Genomic DNA, 23936 nt, shown 5'->3' with positions numbered 1-23936 from the left:
TGCCTTCCTTATGAGTGGCGGTCGGGGACGAGCGATGGTCTTTTCCTACCAATCTATCCCCCTAGGAGCATGCGCGTAGTACTTTGTTTCGATAACTAATAGATTTTTGTAATAAGTATATGAGTTCTTTATGACTAATGTTGAGTCCATGGATTATACGCACTCTCACCCTTCCACCTTTGCTAGCCTCTCTAGTACCGTGCACCTTTTGCCGGTATCATACACCTACCATATACCTTCCTCAAAACAGCCACCATACCTACCTATTATGGCATTTCCATAGCCATTCCGAGATATATTGCCATGCAACTTTCCACCATCTATTTCATCATGACACATCCATCATTGCCATATTGCTTAGCATGATCATGTAGTTGACATAGTATTTGTTGAAAAGCCACCGTTCATAATTATTTCATACTTGTCACTCTTGATACATTGCATATCACGGTACACCGCCGGAGGCATTCATATAGAGTCATACTTTGTTTTAGTATCGAGTTGTAATCATTGAGTTGTAAATAAATAGAAGTGTGATGATCATCATTCAATAGAGCATTGTCCCAAAAAAAGGCCAAACAAAAAAAAGAAGGCCCAAAAAAATATAAATAAATAAAAAGGGGCAATGCTACTATCCTTTTTCCACACTTGTGCTTCAAAGTAGCACCATGATATAGCGAGTCTCATATATTGTGCTCCAAAGTAGCACCATGTTCTTCATATAGAGAGTCTCATATGTTGTCACTTTCATATACTAGTGGGAATTTTACATTATAGAACTTGGCTTGTATATTCCAATGATGGGCCTCCTCAAGTGCCCTAGGTCTTCGTGAGCAAGCGAGTTGGATGCACACCCACTTAGTTTCTTTTTGAGCTTTCATACACTTATAGCTCTAGTGCATCTGTTGCATGGCAATCCCTACTCACTCACATTGATATCTATTGATGGGCATCTCCATAGACCATTGATACGCCTAGTCGATGTGAGACTATCTTCTCCCTTTTTGTCTTCTCCACAACCACCATTCTATTCCACCTATAGTGCTATGTCCATGGCTCACGCTCATGTATTGCGTGAAGATTGAAAAAGTTTGAGGACATCAAAAGTATGAAACAATTGCTTGGCATGTCATCGGGGTTGTGCATGATTTAAATATTTTGTGTGGTGAAGATGGAGCATAGCCAGAATATATGATTTTGTAGGGATAGATTTCTTTGGCCATGTTATTTTGAGAAGACATAATTGCTTTATTAGTATGCTTGAAGTATTATTATTTTCTATGTCAATATAAACTTTTGTCTTGAATCTTTCTAATCTGAATATTCATACCACAATTAAGAAGATTTGCATTGAAATTATGCCAAGTAGCACTCCGCATCAAAAATTCTCTTTTTATCATTTACCTACTCGAGGACGAGCAGGAATTAAGCTTGGGGATGCTTGATACGTCTCCAACGTATCTATAATTTTTGATTGCTCCATGCTATATTATCTACTGTTTTGGCCAATATTGGGCTTTATTATCCACATTTATATTATTTTTGGGACTAACCTATTAACCGGAGGCCCAGCCTAGATTTGCTATTTTATGCCTATTTCAGTGTTTTGAAGAAAAGGAATATCAGACGGAGTCGAAACGGAACGAAATCAACTAGAGAAGTTATTTTTGGAAGGAAACACACCTGATGGACTTGGACCCCACGTCAAGGAAGGAACGAGGTGCTCACGAGGGTGGGGGCGCCCCCCCTAGGGCACGCCCCCTGTCTCGTGGGGCCCTCATGGCTCCCCTGACGTACCTCCTGCACCCATATATACCTACGTGACCTAAAACTTCCAGAACGCAACAATAGATCGGGAGTTCCACCGCCAGAAGCCTCCGTAGCCACCGAAAACCAATCTACACCCATTCCGGCACCCTGCCAGAGGGGGCAATCCTTCTCCGGTGGCCATCTTCATCATCCCGGTGCTCTCCATGATGAGGAGGGAGTAGTTCTCCCTCGGGGCTGAGGGTATGTACCAGTAGCTATGTGTTTGATCTCTCTCTCTCTCTCGTGTTCTTGAGATGATACGATCTTGATGTATCGCGAGCTTTGCTATTATATTTGGATCCTATGATGTTTCTTCCCCCCTCTTCTCTCTTGTAATGAATCGAGTTTCCCCTTTGAAGTAATCTTATCGGATTGAGTCTTTAAAGACTTGAGAAGACTTGATGTATGTCTTGCCGTGGATATCTGTGGTGACAATGGGATACCACGTGCCACTTGATGTATGTTTTGGTGACCAACTTGCGGGTTTCGTGACATTGGGAACCTATGCATAGGGGTTGGCACACATTTTCGTCGTGATTCTCCGGTAGAAACTTTGGGGCACTCTTTGAGGTCCTTTGTGTTGGTTGAATAGATGAATCTGAGATTGTGTGATGCATATCGTATAATCATACCCACGGATACTTGAGGTGACATTGGAGTATCTAGGTGACATTAGGGTTTTGGTTTATTTGTGTCTTAAGGTGTTATTCTAGTATGAACTCTAGGGCTGTTTGTGACACTTATAGGAATAGCCCAACAGATTGATTGGAAAGAATAACTTTGAGGTGGTTTCGTACCCTACCATAATCTCTTCGTTCGTTCTCCGCTATTAGTGACTTTGGAGTGACTCTTTGTTGCATGTTGAGGGATAGTTTTATGATCCAATTATGTTAGTATTGTTGAGAGGACTTACACTAGCGAAAATATGAACCCTAGGCCTTGTTTTAACACATTGCAATACCGTTTACGCTCACTTTTATCACTTGTTACCTTGCTGTTTTTATATTTTCAGATTACAAATACTATTATCTACTATCCATATTGCACTTGTATCACCATCTCTTCGCCGAACTAGTGCACCTATACAATTTACCATTGTATTGGGTGTGTTGGGGACACAAGAGACTCTTTGTTATTTGGTTGCAGGGTTGCTTGAGAGATACCGTCTTCATCCTACGCCTCCTATGGATTGATAAACCTTAGGTCATCCACTTGAGGGAAATTTGCTACTGTCCTACAAACCGTTGCACTTGGAGGCCCAACAACGTCTACAAGAAGAAGGTTGTGTAGTAGACATCACTGTACACACGTTTTGAGAGAGCCATACATGATTTGGAATTTGATAGAATACTCTATGTGCTTCACTTATATCTTTTGAGCTTTATAGTTTTGCTCTAGTGCTTCACTTATATCTTTTAGAGCACGGTGGTGGATTTGTTTTATAGAAACTATTGATCTCTCATGCTTCACTTAGATTATTTTGAGAGTCTTAATAGCATGGTAATTTGCTTAAAATCCTAATATGCTTGGTATGCCAGATTAATAATAAAACTTCCGTATGAGTGTGTTGAATACTAAGAAAAGTTTGATGCTTGATGATTTTTTTAAGATATGGAGGTAATAATATCAAAGTCATGCTAGTTGAGTAGTTGTGAAATTGAGAAATACTTGTGTTGAAGTTTGCAAGTCCCGTAGCATGCACGTATGGTAAACGTTATGCAACAAATTTTAAACATGAGGTGTTATTTGATTGTCTTCCTTATGAGTGGCGGCCGGGGACGAGCGATGGTCTTTTCCTACCAATCTGTCCCCCTAGGAGCATGCGCGTAGTGCCGAGGTTTTTGATGACTTGTAGATTTTTGCAATAAGTATGTGAGTTCTTTATGACTAATGTTGAGTCCATGGATTATACGCACTCTCACCCTTCCATCCTTGCTAGCCTCTTCGGTACCGTGCATTGCCCTTTCTCACATTGAGAGTTGGCGCAAACTTCGCCGGTGCATCCAAACCCCGTGATATGATACGCTCTTTCACACATAAACCTCCTTATATCTTCCTCAAAACAGCCACCATACCTACCTATTATGGCATTTCCATAGCCATTCCGAGATATATTGCCATGCAACTTTCCATCATTCCGTTCATCATGACACATTCATCATTGTCATATTGCTTAGCAAGATCATGTAGTTGACATAGTATTTGTGGCAAATCCACCGTTCATAATTCTTTCATACATGTCACTCTTGGTTCATTGCATATCCCGATACACCGCCGGAGGCATTCATATAGAGTCATCTTTGTTCTAGTATCGAGTTGTAATCATTGAGTTGTAAATAAATAGAAGTGTGATGATCATCATTATTAGAGCATTGTCCCAAGTGAGGAATAAAAAAAGGCCATAAAAAAGAGAAGGCCCCCAAAAAAGAGAGAAAGGCCATAAAAAAAGAGAAGTCCCAAAAAAAAGAGAGAAAAAGACAGAAGGGACAATGTTACTATCCTTTGATCACACTTGTGCTTCAAAGTAGCACCATGATCTTCATACTAGAGAGTCTCTCATGTTATCACTTTCATATACTAGTGGGAATTTTTCATTATAGAACTTGGCTTGTATGTTCCAACAATGGACCTCCTCAAGTGCCCTAGGTCTTCATGAGCAAGCAAGTTGGATGCACATCCACTAGTTTCTTTTGTTGAGCTTCCATACATTTATAGCTCTAGTGCATCCGTTGCATGGCAATCCCTACTCCTTGCATTAACATCAATCGGTGGGCATCTCCATAGCCCATTGATTATCCTCGTTGATGTGAGACTTTCTCCTTTTTTGTCTTCTCCACATAACCCCCCTCATTATATTCTATTCCACCCATAGTGCCATGTCCATGGCTCGCGCTCATGTATTGCGTGAAAGTTTATAGGTTTGAGATTACTAAAGTATGAAACAGTTGCTTGGCTTGTCATCGGGGTTGTGCATGATGAGAGCATTCTTGTCTGACGAAAATGAAACATGACTAAACCATATGATTTTGTAGGGATGAATTTTCTTTGGCCATGTTATTTTGAGAAGACATAATTGCTTAGTTAGTATGCTTGAAGTATTATCATTCTTATGTCAATATGAACTTTTGTCTTGAATCTTTCGGATCTGAATATTCATACCACAATTAAGAAGAATTACATTAAAATTATGCCAAGTAGCACTCTGCATCAAAAATTCTTTTTTTATCATTTACCTACTCGAGGACGAGCAGGAATTAAGCTTGGGGATGCTTGATACGTCTCCAACGTATCTATAATTTTTGATTGCTCCATGCTATATTATATACTATTTTAGACATTATTGGGCTTTATTATCCACTTTTATATTATTTTTGGGACTAACCTATTAACCGGAGGCCCAGCCCAGAATTGTTGTTTTTTGCCTGTTTTAGGGTTTCAAAGAAAAGGAATATCAAACGGAGTCCAAATGGAATGAAACCTTCGGAAACGTGATTTTCTCATCAGATAAGATCCAGGAGACTTGGACCCTCCGTCAAGAAAGCCACAAGGCGGTCACGAGGGTGGAGGGCACCCCCCCTATGGCGCGCCCCCTGCCTCATGGGCCCCTCGAAGCTCCACCGACATACTTCTTCCTCCTATATATATCCACATACCCCCAAATGATCGGGGACGGAGCCGAAAACCTAATTCCACCACCGCAACTTTCTGTATCCACGAGATCCCATCTTGGGGCCTGTTCCGGAGCTCCGCCGGAGGGGGCATCGATCACGGAGGGCTTCTACATCATCATCCAAGCCCCTCCGATGAAGTGTGAGTAGTTTATTTCAGACCTACGGGTCCATAGTTAGTAGCTAGATGGCTTCTTCTCTCTTTTTGGATCTCAATACAATGTTCTCCCCCTCTCTCATGGAGATCTATTCGATGTAATCTTCTTTTTACGGTGTGTTTGTTGAGACCGATGAATTGTGGGTTTATGATCAAGTCTATCTATGAATAATATTTGAATCTTCTCTGAATTCTTTTATGTATGATTGGTTATCTTTGCAAGTCTCTTCGAATTATCAGTTTGGTTTGGCATACTAGATTGGTTTTTCTTGCCATGGGAGAAGTGCTTAGCTTTGGGTTCGATCTTGCGTTGTCCTTTCCCAGTGACAGAAGGGGCAGCAAGGCACGTATTGTATCGTTGCCATCGAGGATAACAAGATGGGTTTTTTTATCATATTGCATGAAACTATCCCTCTACATCATGTCATCTTGCTTAAGGCGTTACTCTGTTTTTAACTTAATACTCTAGATGCATGCTGGACAGCGGTCGATGCGTGGAGTAATAGTAGTAGATGCAGAATCGTTTCGGTCTACTTGTCTCGGGCGTGATGCCTATATACATGATCATACCTAGATATTCTCATAACTATGCTCAATTCTGTTAATTACTCAACAGTAATTTGTTCACCCACCGTAGAATACTTATGCTCTTGAGAGAAGCCACTAGTGAAACCTATGGCCCCCGGGTCTCTTTCTCATCATATCAATCTCCATCACTTTATTATTGCTTTGCTTTTACTTTTTACTTTTCATCTCTATACCAAAAATACCAAAAATATTACTTATCATCTCTATCAGATCTCACTTTCGTAAGTGACCGTGAAGGGATTGACAACCCCTAAGCGCGTTGGTTGCATTGAGTTATTGTTTTTGTGTAGGTACGAGGGACTCGAGCGTAGCCTCCTACTGGATTGATACCTTGGTTCTCAAAAACTGAGGGAAATACTTACGCTACTTTGCTACATCATCCCTTCCTCTTCGGGGAAATCCAACGCAGTGCTCAAGAGGTAGCACACTCCGATTACTCCTCTTACCGATGCTGAATCTTGTGAAATTAATACTGCTTTGCTGAATCTTGTCATGAAAGATCCGTTTTCCGGCCTTCCTAGTGAAGATGTCGCTACCCATCTAAATAGCTTCGTTGATTTGTGTGATATGCAAAAGAAGAAAGATGTGGATAATGATATTGTTAAATTAAAGCTATTTCCTTTTTCCCTTAAAGATCATGCTAAAGCTTGGTTTTCGTCTTTGCCTAAAAATAGTATTGACTCATGGAATAAGTGCAAAGATGCTTTTATCTCTAAGTATTTTCCTCCCGCTAAGATCATCTCCCTTAGAAATGATATTATGAATTTTAAGCAACTTGATCATGAACATGTTGCACAATCTTGGGAGAGGATGAAATTAATGATACGTCATTGCCCTACTCGTGGTTTGAATTTGTGGATGATTATACAAAAATTTTATGCTGGATTGAATTTTGCTTCTAGACATATTTTATATTCGGCCGCGGGAGGCACTTTCATGGAAATCGCTTTAGGAGAAGCTACTAAACTCCTAGATAATATTATGGTTAATTATTCTCAATGGCATACTGAAAGATCTACTAATAAAAAGGTGCATGCCATAGAAGAAATTAATGTTTTGAGTGGAAAGATGGATGAACTTATGGAATTATTTGCTAGTAAAAGTATTTCTTCTGATCCTAATGATATGCCCTTGTCTACTTTGATTGAGAATAATAATGAATCTATGGATGTGAATTTTGTTGGTAGGAACAATTTTGGTAACAACGCGTATAGAGGAAATTTTAATCCTAGTAATCCCTCCAATAATTATGGTAATTTCTACAACAATTCTTATGGAAATTATAATAAGATGCCCTCTAATTTTGAATCTAATATTAAAGAATTTATTATTTCGCAAAAGAATTTCAATGCTTTGATTGAAGAAAAATTGCTTAAGATTGATGAGTTGGCTAGGAACGTTGATAGAATTTCTCTTGATGTTGATTCTTTGAAACTTAGATCTATTACACCTAAGCATGATATCAATGAGTCTCTCAAAGCCACGAGAATTTCCAATGATGAGTGCAAAGAAAGAATCGCTAGGATGCGTGCTAAGAAAGATGCCTTTATAAGAGCGTGTTCTTCTAGTTCCTATGAAAATAAAGATGAAGATCTAAAAGTTATAGATGTGTCCCCTATTAAATCTTTGTTTTGCAATATGAATCTTGATAATGATGGGACTGAATATGATCCACCTTTACCTAGAAGACGTTCCAAGAATTCTGAGTTTTTAGATCTTGATGCTAAAATTGATAAAAGTGGGATTGAAGAAATTAAAACCCTAGATGTTGGTAAACCCACTATTTTGGATTTTACGGAATTTAATTATGAAAATTGCTCTTTGATTGATTGTATTTCCTTGTTGCAATCCGTGCTAAATTCTCCTCACGCTTATAGTCAAAATAAAGCGTTCACTAAACATATCGTTGATGCCTTGATGCAATCTTATGAAGAAAAACCTGAATTGGAAGTTTCTATCCCTAGAAAACTTTATGATGAGTGGGAACCAACTATTAAAATTAAAATTAAAGATCATGAGTTTTATGCTTTATGTGATTTCTATGCTAGTGTTTCCACGATTCCAAAGACTTTGTGTGATTTGTTAGGTTCCCGTGAATTTGATGATTGTTCTCTAAACTTGCACCTTGCCGATTCCACTATTAAAAAACCTATGGGAAGAATTAATGATGTTTTTATTGTTGAAAATAGGAATTATGTACCCATAGATTTTATTGTTCTTGACATAGATTGAAATCCTTCATGTCCTATTATTCTTGGTAGACCTTTCCTTAGAACGATTGGTGCAATTATTGATATGAAGGAAGGAAATATTAGATTCCAATTTCCGTTAAGGAAAGGCATGGAACACTTTCCTAGAAATAAAATTAAGTTACCTTATGAATCTATTATGAGAGCCACTTATGGATTGCCTACCAAAGATGGCAATACCTAGATCTATCCTTGCTTTTTATGCCTAGCTAGGGGTGTTAAACGATAGTGCTTGTTGGGAGGAAACCCAATTTTATTTTTATCCGGATCAGTGTCAAAGCTTGCATCGATGTAACCATTTACGAAAATCTCTTTGTCACCTCCATAAACGAGAAACATATCCTTAGTCCTTTTCAGGTATTTTAGGATGTTCTTAACTGTTGTCCAGTGATCCACTCCTGGATTACTTTGGTACCTCTCTGCTAAACTTATAGCAAGGCACACATCAGGTCTGGTACACAACATTGCATACATGATAGAACATGTGGATGAAGCATAGGGGATGACTTTCATTTTTTCTCTATCTTCTGCAGTGGTCGGGCATTGAGTTTGACTCAACTTCACACCTTGTAACACAGGAAAGAACCCTTTCTTTGACTGATCCATTTTGAACTTCTCCAAAACTTTATCAAGGTATGTGCTTTGTGGAAGTCCAATTAAGCGTCTTGATCTATCTCTATAGATCTTGATGCCCAATATATAAGCAGCTTCACCGAGGTCTTTCATTGAAAAATTCTTATTCAAGTATCCTTTTATGCTATCCAGAAATTCTATATTATTTCCAATCAACAATATGTCATCCACATATAATATTAGAAATGCTACAGAGCTCGCACTTACATTCTTGTAAATACAGCTTCTCCAAAAGTCTGTATAAAACTATATGCTTTGATCACACTATCAAAGCGTATATTCCAACTCCGAGAGGCTTGCACGAGTCCATAAATGGATCGCTGGAGCTTGCACATTTTGTTAGCACCTTGAGGATCGACAAAACCTTCTGGTTGCATCTTATACAACTCTTCTTTAAGAAATCCATTAAGGAATGCAGTTTTGACATCCATTTGCCAAATTTCATAATCATAAAATGTGGCAATTTCTAACATGATTCAGATAGACTTAAGCATCGCTACGGGTGAGAAGGTCTCATCATAGTCAATTCCTTGAACTTGTCAAAAACCTTTCACAACAACTCGAGCTTTGTAGACAGTAACATTACCGTCAACGTCAGTCTTCTTCTTGAAGATCCATTTATTCTCTATGGCTTTCCAATCGTCGGGCAAGTCAACCAAAGTCCACACTTTATTCTCATACATGGATCCCATCTCAGATTTCATGGCCTCAAGCCATTTCGCAGAATCTAGGCTCATCATCGCTTCCTCATAGTTCGTAGGTTCGTCATGGTCCAGTAACATGACATCCAAAACATGATTACCGTACCACTTCGGTGCGGATCGTACTCTGGTTGACCTACGAGGTTCGGTAGTAACCTGATCTGAAGTTTCATGATCATCATCATTAGCTTCCTCACTAATTGGTGTAGGAATCACTGGAACTGATTTCTATGATGAACTACTTTCCAATTCGGGAGAATGTACAATTACCTCATCAAGTTCTACTTTCCTCCCACTCACTTCTTTCGAGAGAAACTCCTTCTCTAGAAAGGATCCATTCTTAGCAACGAATATCTTGCCTTCGGATCTGTGATAGAAGGTGTACCCAATAGTTTCCTTTGGGTGTCATATGAAGATGCATTTCTCCGATTTGGTTTCGAGCTTATTAGGTCGAAGCTTTTTCAGATAAGCATCGCAACCCCAAACTTTAAGAAACGACAGCTTAGGTTTCTTGCTAAACCACAGTTCATATGGTGTCATCTCAACGGATTTAGATGGTGCCCTATTTAACGTGAATGCATCCGTCTCTAAAGCATAACCCCGAAACGATAGTGGTAAATCGGTAAGAGGCATCATAGATCGCACCATATCTAATAAAGTAGACACACCATTACGCTGTGGTGTTCCAGGTGGCGTGAGTTGCGAAACTATTCCACATTGTGTCAAATGAAGACCAAACTCATAACTCAAATATTCACCTCCACGATCAGATCGTAGAAATTTTATTTTCTTGTTATGATGATTTTCTACTTCACTCTAAAATTCTTTGAACTTTTCAAATGTTTCAGACTTATGTTTCATTAAGTAGATATACCTATATCTGCTCAAATCATCTGTGAAGGTCAGAAAATAACAATACCCGTCGCGATCCTCAACACTATCGGACCGCATACATCGGTATGTATTATTTCCAATAAGTCAGTGGCTCGCTCCATTGTTTTGGAGAACGGAGTCTTAGTCATCTTGCCCATGAGGCATGGTTCGCAAGTATCAAGTGATTCATAATCAAGTGATTCCAAAGGTCCATCAACATGGAGTTTCTTCATGGGCTTTACACCAATATGACATAAACGGCAGTGCCACAAATAAGTTGCACTATCATCATTAACTTTGCATCTTTTGGCTTCAATATTATGAATATGTGTATCACTACGATCGAGATTCAACAGAAATAGACCACTCATCAAGGGTGCATGACCATAAAAGATATTATTCACATAAATAGAACAACCATTGTTCTCTTATTTAAGTGAATAACCGTCTCGCATCAACCAAGATCCAGATATAGTGTTCATGCTCAATGCTGGCACCAAATAACAATTATTCAGGTCAAAAACTAATTCTGAAGGTAGATGTAGAGGTAGCATGCCGATGGCGATCACATCAACCTTGGAACCATTTCCGACGCGCATCGTCACCTCATCCTTAGCCAATCTTCGATTAATCCGTAGCCCCTGTTTCGAGTTGCAAATATGAGCGCAGTTCCGCTTCCAGTGACCAGTCCCTTTGCAGTAGAAGTACTCAGTTTCAGGCTTAGGTCCAGACTTGGGCTTCTTCCCGGGAGTAGCAACTTGCTTGCTATTCTTCTTGAAGTTTCCCTTCTTCCCTTTGCCTTTTTTCTTGAAACTAGTGGTCTTGTTAACCATCAACACTTAATGCTCCTTCTTGATTTCTATCTCCGCGGCCTTTAGCATCACGAAGAGCTCGGGAATTGTCTTTTCCATCCCTTGCATGTTATAGTTCATCACGAAGCCTTTATAGCTTGGTGGTAGTGATTGATGAACTCTATCAATTACACTATCATCAGGAAGATTAACTCCCAGTTGAGTCAAGTAGTTATGGTACCCAGACATTCTGAGTATGTGTTCACTGACAGAACTCCTCCATCTTGCGGCTATAGAACTTGTTGGAGACTTCATATCTCTCAACTCGGGCATTTGCTTGAAATATAAACTTCAACTCCTGGAACATCTCATATGCTCCATGACGTTCAAAACGTCTTTGAAGTCCTGATTCTAAGTCGTAAAGCATGGCACACTGAACTATCGAGTAGTCATCAGCTTTAGTCTGCCAGACGTTCATAACTTCCGGAGTTGCTCCTACAGCGGGTCTTGCACCTAGCGGTGCTTCCAGGAGTAATTCTTTTGTGCAGCAATGAGGATAATCCTCAAGTTACGGACCTAGTCCGTGTAGTTGCTACCATCATCTTTCAACTTAGCTTTGTCTAGGAATGCATTAAAATTCAAGGGAACGGTAGCACGGGCCATTGATCTACAGCAGCATAGATATGCAAAAAAACTAGCAGGACTAAGTTCATGATAAATTAAAGTTCAATTAATCATATTACTTAAGAACTCCCACTTAGATATACATCCCTCTAGTCATCTAAATGATCACGTGATCCATATCAACTAAACCATGTCCGATCATCACGTGAGATGGAGTAGTTTTCAATGGTGAACATCACTATGTTGATCATATCTACTATATGATTCACGTTCGACTTTTCAGTCTCGGTGTTCCGAGGCCATATCTGCATATGCTAGGGTCGTCAAGTTTAACCAAAGTATTCTGCACGTGCAAAACTGGCTTGCACCCGTTTATGTGAATGTAGAGCTTATCACACCCGATCATCACGTGGTGTCTCGACACGATGAACTGTAGCAACGGTGCATACTCAGGGAGAACACTTATACCTTGAAATTTAGTGAGGGATCATCTTATAATGCTACCGCCGTACTAAGCAAAATAAGATGCATAAAAGATAAACATCACATGCAATCAAAATATGTGAAATGATATGGCCATCATCATTTTGTGCCTTTGATCTCCATCTTCAAAGCACCGTCATGATCTCCATTGTCACTGGCTTGACACCTTGATCTCCATCGTAGCATCATTGTCGTCTCGCCAACTATTGCTTCTACGACTATCGCTACGACTTAGTGATAAAGTAAAGCAATTACATGGCGATTGCATTTCATACAATAAAGCGACAACCATAAGGCTCCTGCCAGTTGCCGATAACTCTTACAAAACATGATCATCTCATACGACAATTTATATCTCATCACGTCTTGACCATATCACATCACAACATGCCCTGCAAAAACAAGTTAGACGTCCTCTACTTTGTTGTTGCAAGTTTTACGTGGCGGCTATGAGCTTCTAGCAAGAACTGTTCTTACCTACGCATCAAAACCACAACAATTTTTTGTCAAGTGTGTTGTTTTAACCTTCAACAAGGACCGGCCGTAATCAAATTCGATTGAACTAAAGTTGGAGCAACAGACACCCGCCAGCCACTAGTGTGCAAAGCACGTCGGTAGAACCGGTCTCATGAACGTGGTCATGTAATGTTGGTCTGGGCCACTTCATCCAACAATACCGCCGAATCAAAATAAGATGTTGGTGGTAAACAGTATGACTATTATCGCCCACAACTCATTGTGTTCTACTCGTGCATATTATTTACGCATAGACCTGGTTCCGATACCACTGTTGGGGAACGTAGCATGCAATTTCAAAAAACTTCCTACGATCACACAAGATCTATCTAGGAGATGCATAGCAACGAGAGGGGAGAGTGTGTCCACGTACCCTCGTAGACCGAAAGCGGAAGCGTTAGGTTAACGCGGTTGATGTAGTCAAATGTCTTCGCGATCCAACCGACCAAGTACCGAACGTACGGCACCTCCGTGTTCAACACACGTTCAGCTCGATGACGTCCCTCGAACTCTTGCTCCAGCAGAGGGTTGAGGGAGAGTTCCGTCAGCACGACGGCGTGGTGACGGTGATGGTGATGTGATCCGTGCAGGGCTTCGCCTAAGCACTACGATGCTATAACCGGAGGAGTAAACTGTGGAGGGGGCACTGCACATGGCTAAGAGAACAATTGATGTCCCTTTGGGGTGCCTCCGGCCCCCGTATATAAAGGAGGGGAGGAGGAGGCGGCCGGCCAGGAGGGGGCGCGCCATGGGGGCAGTCCTACTAGGACACCACTCCTAGTAGGATTCGCCCAAAGGAGAGGGAGAGGGAGACGAAAGGAGGGCCGCGCCCCCTCCTCCTTGTCCTATTCGGACTCCCTAGGAGCCCCCCCCCCCCCCCCCCCCCCCCCCCCCCCCCCCCCCCCCCCCCCCCCCCCCCCCCCCCCCCCCCCCCCCCCCCCCCCCCCCCGCGGGCTTCCCTCTCTCTCCCTTAGGCCCATGTAGGCCCAACACTTCCCTCGGGGGTTCCGGTAACCCCTCGGTACTCTGAAAAAAAACCGAATCACTCAGAACCATTCCGATGTCCGAATACTACCTTCCAATATATGAAACCTTACCTCTTGACCATTTCGAGACTCCTCGTCATGTCCGTGATCTCATTCGGGATTCCGAACAAACTTCGGTTCATCAAAACACAAAACTCATAATACAAATCGTCATCGAACGTTAAGCATGCGGACCCTACGGGTTCGAGAACTATGTAGACATGACCGAGACACATCTCCGGTCAATAACAAATAGCAGAACCTGGATGCTCATATTGGCTCCTACATAGTCTACGAAGATCTTTATCAGTCAAACCGCATAACAACATACGTTGTTCCCTTTGTCATCGGTATGTTACTTGCCCGAGATTCGATCGTCGGTATCATCATACCTATTTCAATCTCGTCACCGGCAAGTCTCTTTACTCGTTCCGTAATGCATCATCCCGTGGCTAACTCATTAGACACATTTCTTGCAAGGCTCATAGTGATGTGCATTACCGAGAGGACCCAGAGATACCTTTCCGATACACAGTGACAAATCCGAATCTTGATCTATGCCAACTCAACAAACACCATCGGAGACACCTGTAGAGCATCTTTATAGTCACCCAGTTATGTTGTGACGTTTGATAGCACACAAGGTGTTCCTCCGGTATTGGGGAGTTGCATAATCTCATAGTCTGAGGAACATGCATAAGTCATGAAGAAAGCAATAGCAGAAAAACTAAACGATCATTGTGCTAAGCTAACGGATGGGTCTTGTCCATCACATCATTCTCTAATGATATGATCACATTCATCAAATGACAACACATGTCTATGGCTAGGAAACTTAACCATCTTTGATTAACGAGCTAGTCAAGTAGAGGCATACTAGAGACACTCTGTTTGTCTATGTATTCACACATGTACTAAGTTTTCGGTTAATACAATTCTAGCATGAATAATAAACATTTATCATGATATAAGGAAATATAAATAACAACTTTATTATTGCCTCTAGGGCATATTTCCTTCAAGTTGGAGGCTGGGAATGGGAGTTTAGGCGAGGTTAGACTTACCATCCGTTGATTGGTTGGAGGACATGGGATTTCAGGTAGGAAGGGGAAAGGGAGTTCGTATGTCAAACTCCCACAGTTTTCTTCCTAGAAGGACACAGGTAATTCAAATAAGGGATAGGGAGTTCGTTGCCCACATTCCACCGTAGTGTAGTTTTGTGTTTCTGCCCACGTCAAAACCTATGAACCAAACCTGGGAAGATAACTTCCAGTCAAACCCCCACTAGCAATTCCTCATCACATACCAAACAGGGGATTGGGATTAATAATCAACTTCCCAAGCCTAATCCTTTAATAAATTCCGTGTTTGGTAATATTTGGGAAGGGGAATGGGAGTTTAGAGTAGGAAGTTGTATTGAGATTAGACATGGGATAAGATGTTTTATTCCCAATCATTTGTTTGGCACATAACAGGAATTACATGTGAGATTTGAGGAGAAACTGTATTCCCTTGTTTGGTTCATGAAAATTGGCAAGGGGCTAGACATGGGAAGTTAACGTAAGTTATGATGAAGGGTTAAGATCAACTCATTAAAACAATTCCCTTCCAATTCCCACCCCTCCCCTCTTAATAAAACGGTGGAGTTGGAGTCTAATTAAAGTCCCATGCCTATTCACTTCTGAATTCCCAATCCCCCAACCAAACAATAGATTTGAAGACTCACACCCCTTCAATTCTCATTCCCTAGATCTAATTACCCCCAACCAAATGCGCTGTAAATTCCATTCCCTTAATCTGAAGTTGCCAAATACGTTAGGAGGGCCCTGGCAATTCATACCGGGAACGGGAGTTGACAAAGAAAATAAAAGGAATATGTTCGTTACACATGTTTTCCCCCTTCTCTCTTGTTGCTTAGATCTAATTTATTTTTTAGGAGACTAATTTCTTGTCCAATTCCCACAAGAAATTCCCTACACGCACTAAACGTGGGATCGGAACAAATAGTCCACTTCCCAAGTCTATCCTTCTACAAACTCCTCCCTATTAATTCCCATTCCCTTTCCCTCAAACTACCACACAGGCTGTTAGAGAAATTTCGATGCTCTAAGAATGATCGAACAACATGGCAAAGACTGTATTTCTTGATTTATACGCTTTAAAAAAACCTCTCCACAATCGACAAGCTAGATCAGCTCCAATGGGTTCTCCCATATCGAGAGGGAAACAACTGAGCCGTGAAGGCTACCTTGAGCTTGCACGCTTGGGCTTGGCCGACAAGGACAGTTGCGATCTCATTAGTGTCATGGTGATCAAGATGGTCACCTACTCCTCGATGCAGCTGCCGTGTGGGATGCCATGGAGGGGCACCACAACAGGCATGACGACCTAATGGAAAAGTGTGAGGCGCGGCGCAACGCTCCACCAGACCTTCCGCAAGTGCAATGGGGAATTACCTCAAATTGGGACTGGTTTATTTTCGCCAAGGGAGTAGACGGGGTGGCATGAGATTTCCCTCTTACCTCGTAAGCCAAATGCACAACCAATTTAACCCGGGAGAGTTATCCCCCAGGGATCCCATTGTCTTTTCCCCATGCACCAAACAAGCCCTTATAGTGCCGAAAGTGTCCTTTTGCTCCCGAGCTGACCTCGGGCGAACAGTAAATTTGAAAAAAAAAATTCAAAAGAACTCAAGCTGTTCATGAAGGCTCATTTGAGCTCAAGCTGCGAATAGTTGTGTCCTTATAGTGCCAACTATATGCATGTAAATAATTATTATTCAAAATGGCCAATTGTGATCAGTGCAAAAATAGAAGTAAAATTATATTATGTTACACATGCTGTAATTTTTCATACTCAAAACCAAAGTACAAACCAAGCAAAATCGATTGATGGCTCACGTGCTTGGTTTATTAAAACAACAAAATTACAACATTGTCGTGTGCATCAATCAACAAATGGCCATCAACAAATGGCCTTGGTATTGACCAATGTGGAACAAACCACAACAAAATATAGGTATTGAAGAATGTGGAACAAACCAAGCACGTAACCCATTGTCTTGCGCATCAATAGATCGATGCAAAATCTAGAGACACCGTCTCAGTTTTGAAGGAAAAAGGGACACAGCTCTAGAGCAGTAATAGTTGAGGGTTTAGAAGCAAGCGAAATGCTAATTAAATGTTGACACATTTCCATGATCGATTGATTGAGGTCTCATCCTAGCTAATATACAAGCGAGATATGTAGGAAGAGAAAAACAGAAGAAGCAAACCCAATCAAAGAGCAACTCGTGAGCTTGTAGTATGTATACACCGCCGATAGTTTTCGGACTTGTATACACTGCGTAGTTCAGATGTGCACACAGCTAGCATCTTTTGAGCATCCGGGCCGGCACGGCGGCACATAACCACGGCCAGACCGATCGGTGAGTGACGCTCAGAGCGACCTGGCGCCCGCGGCGGCACCGTCGTGCTCGACGTCGGAGATGGCACAGTCATCGTCGTCGTCGAGCCCGGCGCCGCCGAGCGCGCCGTGGCCCTGGCCGAAGGCTCTGGCGTGGTCCTTGAGGGAGCGCTTGTGCTTGAACTCGGAGCCGCAGAGGCAGTACCAGAGCTTGCCGCAGTTCTTCTCGTGGGTGCGCCAGTCGCCCTTGACGGCGAAGGCCTTGCCGCAGCGGCGGCAGAGGAAGGGCTTGAGGCCGTGCTTGCGCTTGTAGTGCGTCTGCAGGGTGCGGAAGTCCTTGAGCGGCTTGGCGCGCGGGTGGTCGACGTTGTTCCGGCACCCCGGCGCGCAGCAGTAGCACGGCAGCCGCAGCATCGCCGTCGGCTGGATGCCGCGCAGCGACTCCGGGCCCTTCCGGTACTGCGACCCGTGGCCCCACATGTGCATCTGCATACACAGAACAGTACGCACGGCGCGCGTACGTAGCAAGTTAATCATCAGCTACTTTAACAACCTATGTCGATATTAATTAGGCGTCAGAGATAAACCTATGCATGCTGCATCATTTGATTAGCACGTACTGCGCTCTCGATAGGCTGATATAATTGCTATGTGGTAGTACGTACGAACTACATGCATGGATTCATGATCATATGCTGCGTTTTGTCAGTTTGATGGCAGAGTTTAAGGGTTCCGTGTGTGGACATCGATGGATCAGAAGAGCATATGCATGTTCTATTCACCTTCAGGCCGGGTTGCGTTTAATACGTTGCTCATTTCGAGGTGCGCGTGGATGCTGTCGCCCTCGGTACGTGGCTTGGCCGGATCAGTCTGTATAGCTCAGAGGCTTTCCCCGTGCAGACGCAGCGGCAGTCAGTGGGCGACACCGGAGAAGCCGCGTGAGCTAGCGTTGACGGCTTTTGGTTGCGACGGCTCTAGTACTCCATACTGGCCCCTTGCTTGCGTGCTGCTTGTGTTGTGTGTTGTAGTACATGGGTGTCTGTGGTGCATGTCCGGTTCGTGCACTGCACAGTGGAACTGTCATCGGGGAGGGACAGAACACAGTGGCAAGCTACAGGTCTCTTGCAGTCATGGACGCTGAAAGCTGCGATCGAGAACTAATTGAAGGCGGTGTAGCTAAACCCGATCGGTTCGACGGCATGCTTATATTAGCCCTCGATGCTAGCTGGTCAGGTGTGAAACGGCTGATCAAGAAAAGCTCATCTGCCCTGATCAAAACATCCAATCTACAGTTCGACCGGGAGCCACATGTGCTCGACCGGGAGCCAGGACTCAGCTCAGCTGGAGTGCATGCCTCCACGATATGCATGGTAGTGGCCACTGGGGGTGATCGATCAGATCGAACCAGATCGATACACGGCGTGTTAGGAAAGCAGCAGCAGCTGGCTCAGCTTTTGCATCGATCATATCGATCAGACGACACTAAGCTGCACGCACACGCTCATGTCCGGCCGTGGTCTGACTAATCAGCTCTTGCATGCATCTGATTCGTCTCAAAAAGTTGCATCATGCATCTGATTACGTTACGTACAGAGATCGATCTTCACTGGGATCTCCACAGTGGCATCCACCACGCCACCCATGCATGCATGCGTTCATGCATGGGTGCATTTCCAAAGAGCGCAGCGCTTCGGAAAGCTCCGGCCCCAGAAAAGCATAAAACTTCAAAAGGTTGCATGCATGGCTCCCCCTGACGGGCCATATATGTCTTGTTCAATCACACGAAAAGGCAGGCCACTGTGCCCTCACTCCCGAGCACAGCTCAATCGATCCCCGCCCAGAGCCAAAGACACCAGCACGTGTACGCATCTATCTATCTACCTGGTTCCTACAATCCTACTGCTATGGCACTTCCTCTTTCACACATAATCGAACAAGAGGCTGAGCCACAGGACACCAAATCGAAGAAGACTGCTTCAATTCGTGCATTAGGGGCAGAACTTTACATTATTCAGACCATATATAGAAGCACACCATGATCGTCAACTAAGAGGGTCCAGATACAAATATTTCAAAGGGGATTTCAACATAAATTTCTAACCATATACAACGCATGATAAATTTGCTACAATATGGTAGTACTACCTATCTTGTTTGCTTGTACGTTCTGCAACCCGTTTTGTTGCATCTGTTCAGATCGGATGTGATTAACACCGCGGCCGCGGTGCAAAACTACGTCCATATAGCACATGCGTGAACAATGGTAGGTGGATGTCACGGCGAGGCGTACGATTGATTAATAATTTCAGGTTTTATATTGGCAGCTCGACTCGAAGCTAGCTAACGGCCGGAAGCATACGGTAACGGGACCAACACAGGCGTAACGAATCCGACGTGATGTCGCTCGTCTAACTTTATTCCCGGCAAAGGATCAGCTCCCGGCCTCCCGCGCAATTACACGCTGCGAGCTGTAGTGTTCGTTCAAGTCTCATCACTCTTGTTCGCTAGCTTCACAACTGTGGTAGTAGTACTAGTAGAACTTTATTTATTTTAACCTACCCGCAGGCAACAGCTACAGCATTTATTGGTAGGTAACTCCAGTTAGGGACTTGCTAGGATCGATCCATCCAACTGTGCTGGAGAAAACAGGAGCTCCAAAATTGTTCGACTCCCAACAAAATGGGATCAACACAACTAGTATGTTTTGTTCTATCAAATAAATCACTCGAATTTCACGCAAAAAAAATCACTAGTATGTTGTTATGAACAAAATATAAGGGGTTTAATTTGATATATAATTAACCGCCGCCGGTCCAGTTCGTGTATATATCATGGTTAAAATCTAGAGAATTAACCCGTTTTAGTAGTCGATCGAGATCAAAATGTTGCTAAGAACGGAAAATTAACGCTTAATTCTTGAAGGTGTGTGTGTCCAGGGGCTCACCTGCATGTTGTTGTATCGATTGAAGGTCTTGAAGCAGACAGGGCAGGAGAACTGCGTCGGGCCGATGAGGATCTGCGTCGGCGTCGGGATCCAGTACTGCCCCTTGTTCAGCCGCCCGATCGGCGTCGAAGCGAACCCTAGCACCGGCGCCACGGCCGCCTCGTTCTCGCCGTCGTCATCCCCGTCCTCCTCAGCGCAGCCGCCGCTCAGCTCCTTATTAAGGCGGTCGTCCTCTTCCTCCTCGTCATCCCTCGCCGCCCTAGCTGCGGCCGAGATCCCGGAGATGAGGTCGGCGGCGGTGCCGGCGCTCGGCAGGCCTATATGCAGCGCCACCGTCACGTCCCCCGCCGCGCCGCCCGCCGCCGAGTCCATCGGGTCGTCGGTCGCCTTGGAGTTCAGGTCCGCAAAGAGTTGCCGTCCCGCGAGCTGCTGATTGTGGTGCAGGCTACTGCTCGCGGCTGGGCCCGGCGCTTGTTTCCCCTCCTCCTCGTCGACGTCGTCGTCGCCGTCGTCGGAGTCGTCCGGGCCGGGGCCGCGCCGCCGCTCCCGAGACCCGCGGGAGGCGGGGGCGAGAGAGAGAAGGGGCAGGGCTTCCCGGAGCGGAGGAGACGACGGCGTAGTAGGAGGAGGAGGCGGCGGCGGGGAGAAGAAGGGGCTGGAGGAGTAGGCGGAGACCGGAGGAGGCGCCGTCGTCGACGCCACTGGCGCCGGCACCGGCGTGGGTGAGAAGTAGTAGCGGTGCTGACGGTAGTTCTTGAGGAAGGTCGTGTACGGGTTCTCCATGGCTGGCAGCTAGGCCACCGCACGAGCTCTAAGGTAGCTTGCGCTTCTACTTCTAGCTTCCCAGGCTTGGCTAGCGAGTTGTGTTGTGTGCACTGGTGTTGTGGTAGTTGGCAGGGGTTATTATAGGGTGCCCTGCGTGATGAGCTGACGGGTGCCAACATTTTACGGTGGAAGAACATAGCTTACCGCATGCCAACCTTGGATATATACACGAGTATGTATATCAGTAAGGTGAGAGCATAATTTCAGGCCCGTTTAGAATTCAGAAACAGAAACGTACAATTAGAAAAGGAGAAATGATATTTTACCATGTAGGGGACATTGACCCACCGTCCGTGTTGCTTTATTCATGCCACATTTTTGGATTTTGGCGTAGTTTGTTTAGTTCAGTGTATTGCATTAGGGTTTCTTCTTGTTTCAAAGCGTATCATAATGTTTCACCGTGTCTCAGCAAATCCACTCCGAAACAAGTGCACTCCTGGTGGATGCAAGAACCTGAAAAAAAATCATAGAAAATGTATAAAGGGAAAACTAGTGGCGTTTCGAAATATAATATTAATGGAGGGCCTCGTTTCTGTTTTGTCGAAAGATGGAGGGTTTCGTTTCTTTTTAACAAAAGATGGAGGACATCCTTAGATTGTAGGGTTTTCATGGAAGGTTAGAGATTTTTTTAATCTTTCAAATTTTGTCTATAAGGGGCGTTTGGATCAACAAGTGCATGGGTGCTCGAGCTGATCATATACGAAAGATCGATCCGCCTGCCAAGGACAGGACAGAGAGATCACAATATCTTGGCATCAATACCTTTTGTGGTGCATCAACTCTCCTTACTTTTGTATTAGGCACAATTTCTAAACCCTGACCCCAAGCCCTCCTCTCTTTTATGGCATAAAGGAAGGCTCGCCTCACTTTTTCTCTTGTTTCCTCATGTTCCATGTATGATTGGTTTCTCTGACATTGTGTTCTATACGAAATCTCATTAGCAATAAATATTAGCGATCAAGTGTTTCGTAAAGGTATATGGATCATATGAATGATATGCAAAATTCCTTTGGAATGCATATACCTATGCCCTCTAGTCCATTAGAATTTTGACATGAGCTCATCCTTTATTTTTTCTTTGAGAAGTTCAATACATCTATTTCTAGTATGTCTCTTCAACCCTCCATAATTATTTGCATTTACCACCATTGCAACATCCAAGGGCATGCGCTGCAACATTATTGTGTTTTGAAATCAACGAGGAATCGAGACATCTCAATTCTGAGTTTTTATATTCTATATTTTCTAATTCCTACACTCCAAAGATGATCTAATAATACAGTGGCGCGTAAAATTGGTATTTGGGTGCATAGCATGGCAAAAGAAAGAAAGAGAATTTCCAATTTTGCAAGGAGCGAGGGACGTTACCTTGAAAAAAAAATCTTAGTTTTGCATGTAGTTCTAGGATAGCAAAATTTACTTGGTTCAAGAAAATGTATGCATGTCTTCTTCCAATGGCGAGAGCTACCGAGCGACTACAATTCTCACAGGGCAACCTGCTCCTCCTTCGATTTTTTCACCTTGCAGTTTTGTGTCTCCAAACACGGTAAATGCATGTACGTTCAAAATACGCACGAACACTCAATCCTATGAACGGGCGTAGACATCATACCTCTATGAGCATTTCCGAGATACCGAGCCGGCAAAGAAACCATCGATTTAATATGGTTAAAACACAATCATTGGATGTTGATCCCACACCTCATAAGAAAAACTTCAGGCAGCTGTGAAGTAGGCGATCCCTTAATTATTTAAGCGTAGAATCAAACCTTGACAATTAAAGTGGTCACAATATTTGACATGGACGTGCATCCTTCCATGTCGAACATCGTTCCAAGTACCGGCACACGTGTTTCACAAACTTCACTAGCACGTAACATACTCTCTTTTAAGCTAACAAACATAAGGAGAACAAAATGGCCAAAACTTGAATGTTTGACACAAATTTCTATAGAACACACGCACGTTCTGGACGGGGAGGAGTCCCTATTTCGGACGAAAATCCATCTGTGCGCCTGCGGGTGCAACCGATGGCACACGTACGTTGTGTGTTTGGTCCGGCTTTGATAGCTCTGATGGATAAGTCTTGACCAGTGATTGTTCTCTCCTCGTCGTCTTCCTCCCGAAAAAATGTGTGCTGGCACTGTTGATTCTTTGCGGTACGCAATAGCGCATCGGGAGGAAATGCCGCTTCGTTGTGTTGGTGTTGCCTAGCCAGGCCCACCCATACACGGATCAATGATGATGCTATTTGCCGTGTTGTGATTAATGGCACGCCGACCAGTGAGGCAAGTCACGCTCAAATGTCAATGGGAGTATGAGACCAGCTACGTACCGCAGCCAGTTGTTGTGCAAGTACGCTGGTATGTTGCAAGAATCTTCCTAGTTAGGTGTACAAATGTACTTTGTATACTGTGGTTAGACTTTAAAGTAGATTTCTCACAAAAAAAAGACTTTAAGTAGATTATTTGAATTGTAGTGGTCGTTGATGGTCTACGCACCTGGACGTGTTTTCTTTTACTTCTGGTGTTCCTTGTACTATTATGATGTTTGATGAATAGATCTGAAGTTTTTCCTGCAAAAAATAGATTATTTCAACTATTAATTTTCTTATTAAATATTTAAAAAATGTCTAGTTGCAGATA

General features: G+C 43.2%; 1 protein-coding gene across 1 annotated transcript; it reads right to left on the bottom strand.

Annotated features, from left to right (window-relative positions):
• Positions 1-17270: 17270 nt before the first annotated feature.
• On the bottom strand, positions 17271-21340 carry LOC125509692 (zinc finger protein WIP2-like). The gene is made up of 2 exons (XM_048674716.1): positions 20467-21340; positions 17271-18008 (listed from the first exon to the last, which is right to left on the bottom strand). The coding sequence occupies exons 1-2, from the start codon at positions 21247-21249 to the stop codon at positions 17556-17558; spliced, it is 1236 nt and encodes a 411-aa protein (XP_048530673.1). The 5' UTR covers positions 21250-21340; the 3' UTR covers positions 17271-17555.
• Between the last annotated feature and the right edge of the window lie 2596 nt (positions 21341-23936).

Source organism: Triticum urartu, chromosome 5 (genome assembly GCF_003073215.2).
Source record: "Triticum urartu cultivar G1812 chromosome 5, Tu2.1, whole genome shotgun sequence".
In the NCBI taxonomy this organism is placed as follows: Eukaryota; Viridiplantae; Streptophyta; class Magnoliopsida; order Poales; family Poaceae; genus Triticum; species Triticum urartu.
Note: the sequence above shows the minus strand (reverse complement) of the source record. Positions and strands in the feature narration are given on the sequence as shown.